The following is a 15,095-nucleotide window of genomic DNA, read 5'->3' as shown; positions in this document are numbered from 1 at the left end:
AGACTCCAGGGAGGAGTCAAAGGTTTGTAAACAGGCTTGATTCTAACCAGAGCCTGAACAAAGGCTTGAACATCTGGCACAGCTGCCAGCTTTTTGTGAAGTAACACAGACAAGGCAGAAATCTGTCCCTTCAAGGAACTTGCAGATAATCCTTTCTCCAATCCTTCTTGAAGAAAGGATAGAATCTTAGGAATTTTTACCTTGTCCCAAGGGAATCCTTTAGATTCACACCAACAGATATATTTTTTCCATATTTTGTGGTAAATTTTTCTAGTTACAGGCTTTCTGGCCTGAACAAGAGTATCAATAACAGAATCTGAGAACCCTCGCTTTGATAAGATCAAGCGTTCAATCTCCAAGCAGTCAGTTGGAGTGAGACCAGATTCGGATGTTCGAACGGACCTTGAACAAGAAGGTCTCGTCTCAAAGGTAGCTTCCATGGTGGAGCCGATGACATATTCACCAGGTCTGCATACCAAGTCCTGCGTGGCCACGCAGGAGCTATCAAGATCACCGATGCCCTCTCCTGATTGATCCTGGCTACCAGCCTGGGGATGAGAGGAAACGGCGGGAATACATAAGCTAGTTTGAAGGTCCAAGGTGCTACTAGTGCATCTACTAGAGTCGCCTTGGGATCCTTGGATCTGGACCCGTAGCAAGGAACCTTGAAGTTCTGACGAGAGGCCATCAGATCCATGTCTGGAATGCCCCACAGTTGAGTAATGTGGGCAAAGATTTCCGGATGGAGTTCCCACTCCCCCGGATGTAATGTCTGACGACTCAGAAAATCCGCTTCCCAATTTTCCACTCCTGGGATGTGGATTGCAGACAAGTGGCAGGAGTGAGTCTCCGCCCATTGAATGATTTTGGTCACTTGTTCCATCGCCAGGGAACTCCTTGTTCCCCCCTGATGGTTGATGTACGCAACAGTAGTCATGTTGTCTGATTGAAACCGTATGAACTTGGCCTTTGCTAGCTGAGGCCAAGCCTTGAGAGCATTGAGTATCGCTCTCAGTTCCAGAATATTTATCGGTAGAAGAGATTCTTCCCGAGACCAAAGACCCTGAGCTTTCAGGAGTCCCCAGACCGCGCCCCAGCCCATCAGACTGGCGTCGGTCGTGACAATGACCCACTCTGGTCTGCGGAAGCTCATCCCCTGTGACAGGTTGTCCAGGGACAGCCACCAACGGAGTGAATCTCTGGTCCTCTGATTTACTTGTATCGTCGGAGACAAGTCTGTATAGTCCCCATTCCACTGACTGAGCATGCACAGTTGTAATGGTCTTAGATGAATGCGCGCAAAAGGAACTATGTCCATTGCCGCTACCATCAAACCTATTACTTCCATGCACTGCGCTATGGAAGGAAGAGGAACGGAATGAAGTATTTGACAAGAGTTTAGAAGTTTTGTTTTTCTGGCCTCTGTCAGAAAAATCCTCATTTCTAAGGAGTCTATTATTGTTCCCAAGAAGGGAACCCTCGTTGACGGAGATAGAGAACTCTTTTCTACGTTCACTTTCCATCCGTGAGATCTGAGAAAGGCCAGGACAATGTCCGTGTGAGCCTTTGCTAGAGGAAGGGACGACGCTTGAATTGTAGATACGCATCCTTTAAATCCACCGTGGTCATGAATTGACCTTCCTGGATGGAAGGAAGAATTGTTCGAATGGTTTCCATTTTGAACGATGGAACCTTGAGAAACTTGTTTAGGATCTTGAGATCTAAGATTGGTCTGAACGTTCCCTCTTTTTTGGGAACTACGAACAGATTGGAGTAGAACCCCATCCCTTGTTCTCCTAATGGAACAGGATGAATCACTCCCATTTTTAACAGGTCTTCTACACAATGTAAGAATGCCTGTTTTTTTATGTGGTCTGAAGACAATTGAGACCTGTGGAACCTCCCCCTTGGGGGAAGCCCTTTGAATTCCAGAAGATAACCTTGGGAGACTATTTCTAGCGCCCAAGGATCCAGAACATCTCTTGCCCAAGCCTGAGCGAAGAGAGAGAGTCTGCCCCCCACCAGATCCGGTCCCGGATCGGGGGCCAACATCTTATGCTGTCTTGGTAGCAGTGGCAGGTTTCTTGGCCTGCTTTCCCTTGTTCCAGCCTTGCATTGGTCTCCAGGCTGGCTTGGCTTGAGAAGTATTACCCTCTTGCTTAGAGGACGTAGCACTTGGGGCTGGTCCGTTTCTACGAAAGGGACGAAAATTAGGTTTATTTTTGGCCTTGAAAGACCTATCCTGAGGAAGGGCGTGGCCCTTGCCCCCAGTGATATCAGAGATAATCTCTTTCAAGTCAGGGCCAAACAGCGTTTTCCCCTTGAAAGGAATGTTAAGCAATTTGTTCTTGGAAGACGCATCCGCTGACCAAGATTTTAACCAAAGCGCTCTGCGCGCCACAATAGCAAACCCAGAATTTTTCGCCGCTAACCTAGCCAATTGCAAAGTGGCGTCTAGGGTGAAAGAATTAGCCAATTTAAGAGCACGGATTCTGTCCATAATCTCCTCATAAGAAGGAGAATTACTAGTGATCGCCTTTTCTAGCTCATCGAACCAGAAACACGCGGCTGTAGTGACAGGGACAATGCATGAAATTGGTTGTAGAAGGTAACCTTGCTGAACAAACATCTTTTTAAGCAAACCTTCTAATTTTTTATCCATAGGATCTTTGAAAGCACAACTATCTTCTATGGGTATAGTGGTGCGTTTGTTTAGAGTAGAAACCGCCCCCTCGACCTTGGGGACTGTCTGCCATAAGTCCTTTCTGGGGTCGACCATAGGAAACAATTTTTTAAATATGGGGGGAGGGACGAAAGGTATACCGGGCCTTTCCCATTCTTTATTTACAATGTCCGCCACCCGCTTGGGTATAGGAAAAGCTTCGGGGGGCCCCGGGACCTCTAGGAACTTGTCCATTTTACATAGTTTCTCTGGGATGACCAAATTCTCACAATCATCCAGAGTGGATAACACCTCCTTAAGCAGAGCGCGGAGATGTTCCAACTTAAATTTAAATGTAATCACATCAGGTTCAGCTTGTTGAGAAATTTTCCCTGAATCTGAAATTTCTCCCTCAGACAAAACCTCCCTGGCCCCCTCAGACTGGTGTAGGGGCCCTTCAGAAACAATATCATCAACGTCCTCATGCTCTTCAGTATTTTCTAAAACAGAGCAGTCGCGCTTTCGCTGATAAGTGGGCATTTTGGCTAAAATGTTTTTGATAGAATTATCCATTACAGCCGTTAATTGTTGCATAGTAAGGAGTATTGGCGCGCTAGATGTACTAGGGGCCTCTTGTGTGGGCAAGACTGGTGTAGACGAAGGAGGGGATGATGCAGTACCATGCTTACTCCCCTCACTTGAGGAATCATCTTGGGCATCATTTTCTCTAAAGTTTGTGTCACATAAATCACATCTATTTAAATGAGAAGGGACCTTGGCTTCCCCACATTCAGAACACAGTCTATCTGGCAGTTCAGACATGTTAAACAGGCATAAACTTGATAACAAAGTACAAAAAACGTTTTAAAATAAAACCGTTACTGTCACTTTAAATTTTAAACTGAACACACTTTATTACTGCAATTGCGAAAAAGTATGAAGGAATTGTTCAAAATTCACCAAAATTTCACCACAGTGTCTTAAAGCCTTAAAAGTATTGCACACCAAATTTGGAAGCTTTAACCCTTAAAATAACGGAACCGGAGCCGTTTTTATATTTAACCCCTTTACAGTCCCTGGTATCTGCTTTGCTGAGACCCAACCAAGCCCAAAGGGGAATACGATACCAAATGACGCCTTCAGAAAGTCTTTTCTATGTATCAGAGCTCCTCACACATGCATCTGCATGTCATGCTTCTCAAAAACAAGTGCGCAATACAGGCGCGAAAATGAGACTCTGCCTATGATTAGGGAAAGCCCCTAGAGAATAAGGTGTCCAATACAGTGCCTGCCGGTTATTTTACAAAATTCCCAAGATTAAAATAATTCCTCAAGGCTATGGAGTATAAAATATGTTTATATATAAATCGATTTAGCCCAGAAAATGTCTACAGTCTTAAAAAGCCCTTGTGAAGCCCTTATTTACTGTCTGTAATAAAATGGCTTACCGGATCCCATAGGGAAAATGACAGCTTCCAGCATTACATCGTCTTGTTAGAATGTGTCATACCTCAAGCAGCAAAAAGTCTGCTCACTGTTCCCCCAACTGAAGTTAATTCCTCTCAACAGTCCTGTGTGGAACAGCCATCGATTTTAGTAACGGTTGCTAAAATCATTTTCCTCTTACAAACAGAAATCTTCATCTCTTTTCTGTTTCAGAGTAAATAGTACATACCAGCACTATTTTAAAATAACAAACTCTTGATTGAATAATAAAAACTACAGTTAAACACTAAAAAACTCTAAGCCATCTCCGTGGAGATGTTGCCTGTACAACGGCAAAGAGAATGACTGGGGAAGGCGGAGCCTAGGAGGGATCATGTGACCAGCTTTGCTGGGCTCTTTGCCATTTCCTGTTGGGGAAGAGAATATCCCACAAGTAAGGATGACGCCGTGGACCGGACACACCTATGTTGGAGAAAGGAAATTCTTCAAATCTGCAGTCTGTTACTTTACAACTTGTGAAACGCTGCTTTTTAACAGGCTTGGAACTCATGATTCATTAGTGAAACAAATTGTGAAAATGGCTGTGATTTGGTTTGTTATTGCATTTGAACAAATACATAAAAATTGCAAATAACTGTGCAAATATAGATGTTTGTTTGTTGTACTTTTTCTTAATACATTTAGTGATGGTACTTGCTAAATACCACAAACTGGGGCCATTTTGTTATTGGTTTCACTAACAAGTTACAATTTCTGAATGATTGCACATCTCTACTTTATAATGTCTAGGTGGTCCCTATTAGCAACATATTGAAAAGAACATTACCTTACTTCGATCCCACAAAGTAAAGAACTCTGTCTCTCTAATGTCCATGCACCGCAGGTCAGATAAATAATCTTCTGATAAGCTTTCCAGTTCCTCATGACTGCAATTATTCAAGATATCGACAGGGAAGGCCATTCCTTAAATCAAAGTCTACATATTAGTTTCATGAATTAAACAAATCGTTTTTATATATTACAATCATTACATTAAAATAATTTATAAAACATTGTAAGAGTACAGAAATGTTACAACATTAAATACGGTCTTAAGATCACAATATTACTGAAATAGTAAATATACACCAACTATATTTTATACCACTAAAGGAGATTGCTATAAAAAAAATTGTTAATATACATTACTTATATACATTCATATACTACGCTCCTCTAATCGGGTACAAAATATATACTGGGCATATTTCAAATGGCAAATACACGGCGGCACTGACAGCTTCCCTGCAAAATATCAATATGGGGGCTTTTCTTCCAATTCTCACCCTCAAAGGAAAGAAAGGTCTGCCATAGTGTAATATGTCAAGGAAAATGTACACACTAAAATGAAGGTACTCACAGATAGTGTGTGAAGTCAAACTTCTTTAAACAACACCAGCTGTCTTTTTCAAGAGCTAAGTGCGTCTTCGTTAAAGAGCTATGTTACACAAACACAATGAACACCTTAAATAGCCAAAGGGGTTGCCGCCTACCTAGTTTGTCACAAGAATTAATTCACACTTGTGACGAACAGGTTCACAATTTTAACTCCCTCTATCCTTTAATGCAAACCGGCAGCATTTTTAGCAGTGGGTCATGGTTGATCGTTGAAAAACAATCACAGCAAAGGTGTTAACGCATAAACAAATTGTTTACACTATAGTATGTTAATATAGCAAAACTACAGTTTACTTTAATGGAATGCTGACAGTAATAGCACAATGTGTTTGAATTCAAGTTTTATTTTTATTTAGCCATTAATATCAATTCATGATGTGTGCAATGAGTAAGTTTAAATACTTTTGCTTCATTTTACAATTAAAATGTTTCAAAGTTCAAATACCTAAAGGGACAGTCAAATTTAACATTCATGATTCAGATAGGGCATGCAATTTTAAACTTTCCAATTTACTTTTATCATCAAATTTGCTTTGTTCTCTAGATATTCTTTGCTGGAAGCTAAACCTAAGTAGGCTCAAATCTCAATGCATTTTGAAAGTTTTTCACAGTTAGACAGTTCCAGTTCACGTGTGCCATATAGATAACATTTTGCAAACTCCTGTGGAGTTATTTAAGAGTCAGCAAAATATATTAAAATATATTTTCTAACTATATTATGCCAAAATATTTATTGAAAATTTACCTTTAAAATAATTGTAAAATTTGCCTCTTTGTATCAACTGGCTTACAGTCTAACAACTATAAAAAGTGTTTTAAAACTTTTTTTTAAAATAAATACTACTACCCGATCACGTGATTGTTTTCACCAATCATATTACAGGAGTTTCATCAGTTCCCTTTCGAGTAGTCACTATTAGAAGTTTTTACCTAAAAGATACCAAACATATATTACAGATATCGAATAATTTAGATTTAGGTCTAGTGAATATACATGGGTAGCTATAGATGTTACCTCTTAATATTCAGTGATTGAACCATTGCAAAAGGATTCAAGTCTTTAGAGTCAAGTCAAGATTTTGATTTAGATTATCTCTTTTTACAGTTATTTTGGAATCTATAGATTTCATTTTACATCATAATTACTTTTGACTCAATGGTAAATATTTCTTAAAGATATGTGGTACAGCCATGGGCACCAGATTCGCCCCTAGCTATGCTAATATGTTTATTATGGATTATTCTGAGACCAATAGCATCTGGAATAAAATAATCCATATAGGGCAAATCTGGTGTCATGGCATAGGTACATCAACAATGCTATTTGTATTTGGCAGGGTAACAGAGAACAATTGGATCAATTCATTGAATATGTCAATGTTAATGACATTTCATCAAAATTCACTCCTGCAACACATCAAACTGAAATCTCTTTTCTTGATCTAAATATTAGAATTCTGTATAATAAAATAGTGACTAGTACTTTTTTTTAAAAAAGTGTGATAACTATACTTATATTAGAAGAGATAGCTGTCACCATCCTTATTGGCTCAGAGCCATTCAAAGGGCCAATTTTTAAGAATCAAAAGAAACTGGAGCAATTCGGTTGACTATGAAAAACAATCTTTTCTTCTGAAAGAGAGGTTCATAGAAAAAGGCTATTCCTCAGGAGAATTATAAAAAGTTAGAAATAAGGTGAAAGATCTAAAAAGGGAGACCTTTTTGAAAGAAAAAAAAAAAACAAATAAGAATAAGAAAGAAGGATTTTGGAAGAATAAATAAAATTGTAAACAAACATTGGAAGATTTAAAAAAAATGATGATATATTAAAAAATGTTATCCCGGAGAAACCACCTGTCATATCTCGAAAAGCCAAAACCATTAAAAAGGTTGTGGCTACCGGCTCTACTTGTAGCCCTACCTGATACGCATGTGTTGCAGTAGGGTGAGTGAGACTTGAGACTGATTTCCCATTTATACCCCTCGGGCGCACTCCTTATTCCGAGTAATTTAGGTTCTATCATTCAAGACCCCCTTTATGGGCCACATTTGAGTATTCCAGACTATACTCCTTCTTGCTATCATGGGGATTTTCTAAAGTTTCCAACAGACCCCTGACCACCTGGGAAAAATTGTGGCAGCTCCGCGTTAAGACTCCCAAACTTATATCATTTCATTATAATCTGCTACAGACATCCACGAACAAGGGTAGACCTTGGCAACTTAGGGCCTGGGAGGGGGACTTATCCAGACCAATTTTGGACAAGGACTTACATATAGCCGTGACTTTAACTAAAAAGACTGTACATTGTGCAGATACTTTAGAATCATACATGAAACTGTTCTTGAGATGGTACTATACCCCTTCCAGACTTTCACAGATGTTCCCTTCACCATCCCCCCTTTGTTGGAGAGAATGTGGACAAAGGGGCTCAGATATTCATGTATGGTGGGAATGCCCAAAATTACAGCCCAAATGGAATCAAATATCTGACCTCTGCTCCGCTCTTGGGTTGGCTGCTCCGCTAACTCCTGAGATCGCCCTCCTACATATATTCCCACAAAATGCTCAGACTCCCCTGTCTAAATTGATAGTCTTTGTTCTCGCAGCCATGAAACTGGCGATAGCTAGAGCGTGGAAGCAGACTCAACCCCCCAAATATTACAGCTGTAACCCCTATAATACAGGTATATGCCAAGAGGGAACAAAGTTTTTACTATAGTCTGGACAAAGAGGATCTTTATTGGCAGATTTGGGAACCCTGGTTCATCTACCAAGAAGATTGCAGACAAGTATGTAGACATGACGAGGCCCCTAGGTACCCCCTACACTGAAGTCTAGCCTTCAACCCTATCCGAATCTGCCCTTTAGTTAAAGGCTCTCATCTGCTCCCTCCCATCCTCAACCTTTTGCCCCCCTATCCTATCCCTCCTCCCACCCTCCCCTTAATATGTGACCTCTTACCCCCCACCTCATCTCTTACCCCTCTTCTCTCCATTTTTGGGGTTGCCGGCCCCGCCTGGAGACGCACACTGCATCTAACCCTTTGGGTTATCAGAAGAAGTTTGATAAATGGTAAATACCGGCTGACTTTTCGAAGCCATCATAATATTTTGTTAATATTTCTGAGTATTGTATTGCACTAGTCTTTGCATTTAAGTTATGATAATAACTTTTGTTCACCTTGAAGGGTTTCCTAATTTTAGGAGACTCTATTTATGCACATCATAATCATTTTATTGTCCCTATAGACATACCTATTGCATTTTCTGTACAAACATTGTTGGACCTATGATTGCATTCGAACTTACTGAACCTGTTGTCATTGTTAACATGTTTACTCTACAATAAAAATTACCTTTGGAAAAAAAAAGAAGAAAAAAAGTTGTGGCTCCTTTTCTTATTAAAGGTATGAGCCCAAGAACAAACATGACTTTGAGCACTCTTGCAGGCTTTTACACATGTGGGAGGTGTAAAGCCTGCAATCATACTAAAATATTGAGGCATCAATCAAATTGTATTTATATGTTTTACACTATCACTGATGACTATTCTTTTCCCCTCCTTTTTTAATGATATTGCAGATATCATCCTATTTATATTAATATCCTTTATTACTGATGGACCTTGCTGAAAATTTCAGTTGGAATTAATTTTCCAAAAAGAACACTTTTGTGGAAAGTATGGATTGCACTATGTTGACTCTTTGATTGGCCTATTTTGGCACGTGATTTCTCCATTGTGGGTTCAAAGCTGAAAAGGAACTCATTTTGACAAAACACTTAAATGAGAACTGAACCCTTGTAACAGACTATATGGATTTCCATTGGCTTTTGGATGTCATGTAATTAAACATGAAAAATGTATCTAAGAGAGAACTTCTAATAGTGACTACTCAAAAGAGAACTGATGAAACTCCTGTAATATGATTGGTGAAAATAATCACGTGATTGGTATTATTTTTATTTTTTTAAGTTTTAAAATGATTTTTATAGATGTTAGACTGTAAGCCAGTTGATGCAAAGGGGCAAATTGTAAAGGGAAATTTTCAATAAATATTTTGGCATAATATACAGGTGGCACTCGTTTTACAACGGTTCAATTTACACCGTTTCAGAATAACAACCTTTTTCCCCATTCATGTGACTGCTATTGAAAAGCATTGAGAAGCAGTGCAATTATTAAAATAGCCAGTAGGTGGCGCTGTCCGCTTGCGTTTCCGCAAATCCAAGCAAGCTGAAATTAATCAGTTTAACCAGACCTGAGCTATCAAGCAGATTTCAAAGGAACAAGATCTTCCTGTCTATAAATCAGTCCAGATTGGAATGCATAGAAAGAACTGTTTGCAGAAAAATGCAAGTGAAGTCTGTGTTGTGTGATTATTTTATTAGGTTTATAATGCTGTTTAGCAAATGTTTTTGTTCATTTAACTTATCTTAATTATATATTCTGTGTTGTGTGATAATTTTATTAGGTTTATAATGCTGTTTAGCATTTAAAGTCTTCATTTCAAAGCTTTAAACATAATGTATTAGGTGTTACTTGACAATTTTGAGAGGGGCCTGGAACCTAACTCTCTCACTTCCCATTGACTTATATAATAAACTGGGTTTCAATTTACAACGGTTTCGATTTACAACCATTCCTTCTGGAACCTAACCCCGGGCTACCTGTATTTTAATTTTGATTTTTAGAAACATTTTCCTGGTTTGCATTAAAGGATAGAGGGGTTAAAATTGTGAACCTGTTTGTCGCAGGTATGAATTAATCCTTGTGATGAACCCCTTTAGCTATTTAAGGTGTTCATTGTGTTTGTTTATCATAGCTCTTTAACCAAGACTTACTTATCTCTTTTTTCCTTGATGTATTACACTTTGGAGGAGACCTTTTTTTTGTCAGCATAAAGAAAAGCTGAATAAGGCAGCATCTTTGACCAGCTGAGTCGTTTTATTACTGTTAAAGGAATAGTCTATTCAAAATTAAACCTTCATGGTTCAGATAGGGCATACAATTTTAAGCGACTTTCTAATTTAATCCTACTATCAATTTTTCTTCGTTCTCTTGGTATCTTTATTTAAATGTGAGCATAGGAACCGGCCAATTTTTGGTTCAGCACCTAGGTAGCGCTTGCTGATTAATGGCTACATTTAGACACCAATCAGAAAGTACTACCCAGGTGATGAACCAACAATGGGCCGGCTCCTATGCTTTTTCAAATAAAGATACCAAGAGAACGAAGAAAAATTGATAAAATGAGTAAATTAGAAATTTGATTAAAATTGCATGCTCTATCTGAATCATGAAAGTTTAATTTTGACTGGATTATTCATTTAATCATAACTCATGTGATTTCTTTGCCATATTTATTAAAGATCAACTAATTTTAAGGGTTTTATAATGTATTGGTTACAGTATTAAATAAAGATGCTTAATATACATAATGTGTACCTTTGTGGATCTTGTTATATATTGAATATGCACAGTATAAAAAGAAGGATAAAATCTATAAATGTTCCGATGTTTACGATATGAAGAACGGGCATTATCTAAAAGTGCATTTACATCACATTAGGCCCATTTAGGAGGCATGAAGAATATTAAAAATATATATAATATTTGTGAAATATACATTATGATACTTAGGCCGTGATAATATAAAACTCTCCGCTCAGACAAGATGATATATAATACTCCTCCAGCACTGTGACATCCCTCACAAGATTCTAAAAAGGCAGATTTGCTATACTTCTCTCCGTGCTCCCTGTATTTCTGTATGCAAAGGAGAGACAAGCTGAGTGCAATATAGCACTGCATGGCATGATAGCTCTGCTGTATTTACAATTTGTGCATTTTATTTAACTTTACTACTTTTATTACATTTAAACAGTGCACTTTATATTTTAATGGATATAGATTATGTATACAGCAGGGTATTTAGGATTGTTATTTTACAATTCTGATTCTCTAGTTTGGAGAGAAATTATAGTGAACACTTCACAGGAGTTGAACTCACTGAATTCTATAAGCAAAAATGCGACACCTGAAAGTCCCAGAGAGATGAGAGATAAAGTAATGAATCTCTTTAGGATAAAGAATTTCACAGGGGGGGGAGAAAAGTTAACAGACCGCCTGGGACTGATATAAAGTCTCAGTTTCCAGCAAAAACATAATTTATGGTACCAGATAAATTCCTTTACTTCCGGATAGGGAGAGTCCACGGCTTCATTCATTACTGTTGGGAAATACAACACCTGGCCACCAGGAGGAGGCAAAGACACCCCAGCCAAAGGCTTAAATATCCCTCCGACTTCCTCATTACCCTAGTCATTCTGCCGAGGGAACAAGGAAAAGTAGGAGAAACATTAGGGTATAAATGGTAACAGAAGAATAAAATAAATAATAGGGGACCACCCATAGACAAGCAAAAACGGGCAGGGGCCGTGGACTCTCCCTATACGGAAGGAAAGGAATTTATCTGGTAAGCATAAATTATGTTTTCCTTCCTAAGATAGGAAGAGTCCACAGCTTCATTCCTTAATGTTGGGAAAACTATACCCAAGCTCCAGAGGACACTGAATGAATAACGGGAGGGAACAAAAAGGAAGAGACGGACCCTATTCTGAGGACACCAAAGCCTGTAAAACTTTTATCCTGAAAGCTGCTTCAGCCGAAGCAAAAACATCAAACTTGTAAAATTTTGAAAAAGTATGTAAAGAGGACCAGGTAGCCGCCTTACAAATCTGATCCATAGAAGACTCGTTATTAAAGGCCCAAGAGGAAGCCACTGCTCTAGTGGAATGAGCTGTTATCCTCTCAGGAGGATGATGTCCCACTCCACTGTTTCGTAAGCTAAGCGTATGACACTCCTTAAGCAAAAAGATATGGAAGTCAAAGTAGCCTTCTGCGCCTTACACTTCCCCGAATAGACAACAAACAAAGAGGAAGATTAGAACTCCTTAGTAGCCTGAAGATAGAACTTCAAGACACGAACCACATCGAAATTGTGAAGTAAGCGTTCCTTCGAGGAAGAAGGATTAGGACACAAGGAAGGAACCACAATCTCCTGATTGATGTTGCAATCTGACACAACCTTAGGAAGAAAACCTAATTTAGTACGTAAAACTGCCTTATCTGCATGAATATTCAGATACAGGGGCTCACATTGCAAAGCAGAGATCTCAGAAACACTGCGCGCAGAGGAAATAGCCAATAAAAAGAGAACCATCCAAGATAACAATTTAATGTCAACGGAATGCAGAGGCTCAAACGGAACCTGTTGCAAAACTTGAAGAACAAGATTTAGGCTCCAAGGAGGAGCCCCAGATCTAAACACAGCTCAGCCAGTCTCTTGTGCAATAAAACTGACAGGGCAGAAATCTGTCCCATCAGGGAACTAACAGAAAGGCCCTTCTCCAGACCATCCTGGAGAAAAGATAAGATCCTGGCAACCTTAACTCTGTGCCAGTAAAAACCACGCTCTTCACACCAGAATAAGTAGGTCCTCCACACCTTGTAGTAGATACGCAAAGTAACTGGTTTACGAGCTTGAATAAGAGTATCAATGACACTCTCAGAGAAACCTCTCTTAGCTAAGACTAAGCGTTCAATATCCACACAGTCAGCCTCAGAGAATCTAGATTTTGATGAACAAATGGACCTTGTATCAGCAGGTCTCTGCAACAAAGTAACTTCCACGGAGGAGATGAGGACATCCCCACTAGATCCGCGAACCACGTCCTTCGCGGCAACAATGAAGCAATCAGGATTACTGATACCCGCTCCTGCTTGATGCGGGCCACCACTCGAGGAAGAAGCGTAATGGAGGAAAAAGATATATGAGTTTGAACCTCCAGGGTACTGCTAGTGCATCTATTAGATCGGCTTGGGGATCCCTCAACCTGTACCTGGGTAGCTTGGTATTGAGACGGGATACCATGAGATCTATCTCCGGTGTCCCCCACTTGCTGCATATCTCTGCAAACACCTCGGGGTGGAGAGACCATTCCCCTGGATGAAAGGATTGCCTGCTGAGAAAATCTGCCTCCCAGTTATCCACACCTAGAATTTGGATCGCTGACAGCGAACAGCTGTGGGCCTCCGCCCACTCTAGAATCTGAGATGATTCATTCATCGCTAAGGAACTTCTCGTTCCCCCTTGATGGTTGATGTAAGCCACCGAGGTTATATTGTCTGATTGGAATCTGATAAACTGGGACGAACCCAGAAGTGGCCAAGCCTTCAAGGCCTTCAAGATTGCAGTAGTTCCAAAATATTGATCGGGAGGGAGGACTCCTCCTGAGTCCACAACACCTGTGCCTTCCTGGCACCCCAAACAGCTCCCCATCCGAATTGGCTTGTGTCTGTAGTCACAATCTCCCAGGATGGTCTTAAGAAACATGTCCCTTGAGACAGATGATCTGGACATAGCCACCAAGAGAGTGATTCTCTCGAACGGCTGTCTAATACAATCTGTTGAGACATATCTGAATGATCACCATTCCACTGCCTCAGCATGCACAGTTGTAAAAGTCTGAGACGGAACCTGGCTAAAGGAATGATGTCCATACAGGACACCATGAGACCAAGCACCTCCATACATTGAGCCACAGAGGGACTAAAGGAGGTCCGGAGGGCAAGACATGTCAAAGTTAGCTTGCAATGTCTCTGGTCTGTTAGAAATATCCTCATGAATATGGAGTCTATTATAGTACCCAGGAATTCCACCCTGGTACTTGGGATAAGAGAACTCTTTTCCAAGTTTATCTTCCATCCATGTGATCGAAGAAGACTGAGAAGGGACTCAGAGTTCTTCCACAAGACAAAAGGATGGTGCTTGCACCATAATATCGTCCAAGTATGGGGCTACTGCAATACCCTGAGTTCTGGCAATGGCTAGAAGAGCCCCCCAGAACCTTCATAAAAATTCTTGGAGCAGTAGCTAGGCCATACGGAAGGGCAATGAACTGGAAGTGCTGGTCCAGGAATGCAAACCTCAGGAACTCAAAGTGTTCCCTGTGGATTGAAACATGAAGGTAAGCATCCTTCAGATCTATAGTGGTCATAAACTGGCCTTCCTGAATTAAAGGAAGGATGGACCTTATCGTCTCCATCTTGAAGGAAGGGACACTGAGAAATTTGTTTAAGCACTTTAGGACCAGAATTGGGCAGAAAGTTCACTCCTTCTTGGGGACCACGAAAAGGTTTGAATAAAACCCCAAACCTCTTTCTTCGATAGGCCCCCGGGACAACAACTCCTAAGGAGGATAGATCCTGAACTCACCCTAGAAAGACATCCCTCTTTTCTGTTCTGGTAGACAGATTCGAGAAAAGGAATCTGCCCCTTGGCGGATGAGATTTGAAGCCTATCTTGTATCCCTGAGATACCACCTCCAGGACCCACAGATCCTGTACGTCCTTGAACCAGGCGTCTGAAAAAAGATAAAGTCTGCCCCCTACACGATCCGATCCCGGATCAGGGGCCGCCCCTTCATGCCAATTTGTTTTCAGCGGGCTTCTTATTCTACTTGGATTTATTCCAGGACTGAGCCA

General features: G+C 40.3%; 1 protein-coding gene across 5 annotated transcripts in view; it reads right to left on the bottom strand.

Annotated features, from left to right (window-relative positions):
- FAM169A (family with sequence similarity 169 member A) overlaps nucleotides 1-15,095 on the bottom strand; it is a 329,491-nt gene that overhangs the window by 214,865 nt on the left and 99,531 nt on the right. For 2 of the 5 annotated variants that reach the window (XR_008400610.1, XM_053701405.1), the window contains exons 1-2: nucleotides 5,508-5,596; nucleotides 4,935-5,071 (exon numbers count right to left, since the gene is read on the bottom strand). Coding sequence is in view for 4 of the 5 variants with exons in the window: in XM_053701405.1 (XP_053557380.1) it covers nucleotides 4,935-5,069 (135 nt within the window). In the remaining variant the exon portion in view is untranslated. Of the gene's footprint in view, nucleotides 1-4,934; nucleotides 5,072-5,507; nucleotides 5,597-15,095 lie in introns of those variants that run through there. The other 3 variants (XM_053701406.1, XM_053701407.1, XM_053701408.1) reach the window with 2 other exon arrangements.

The sequence above is a fragment of the Bombina bombina genome, chromosome 2, assembly GCF_027579735.1.
Source record: "Bombina bombina isolate aBomBom1 chromosome 2, aBomBom1.pri, whole genome shotgun sequence".
Taxonomy (NCBI): Eukaryota; Metazoa; Chordata; class Amphibia; order Anura; family Bombinatoridae; genus Bombina; species Bombina bombina.
The sequence above is the reverse complement of the archived record's forward strand: the minus strand, read 5'-3'. Positions and strand labels throughout refer to the sequence as shown.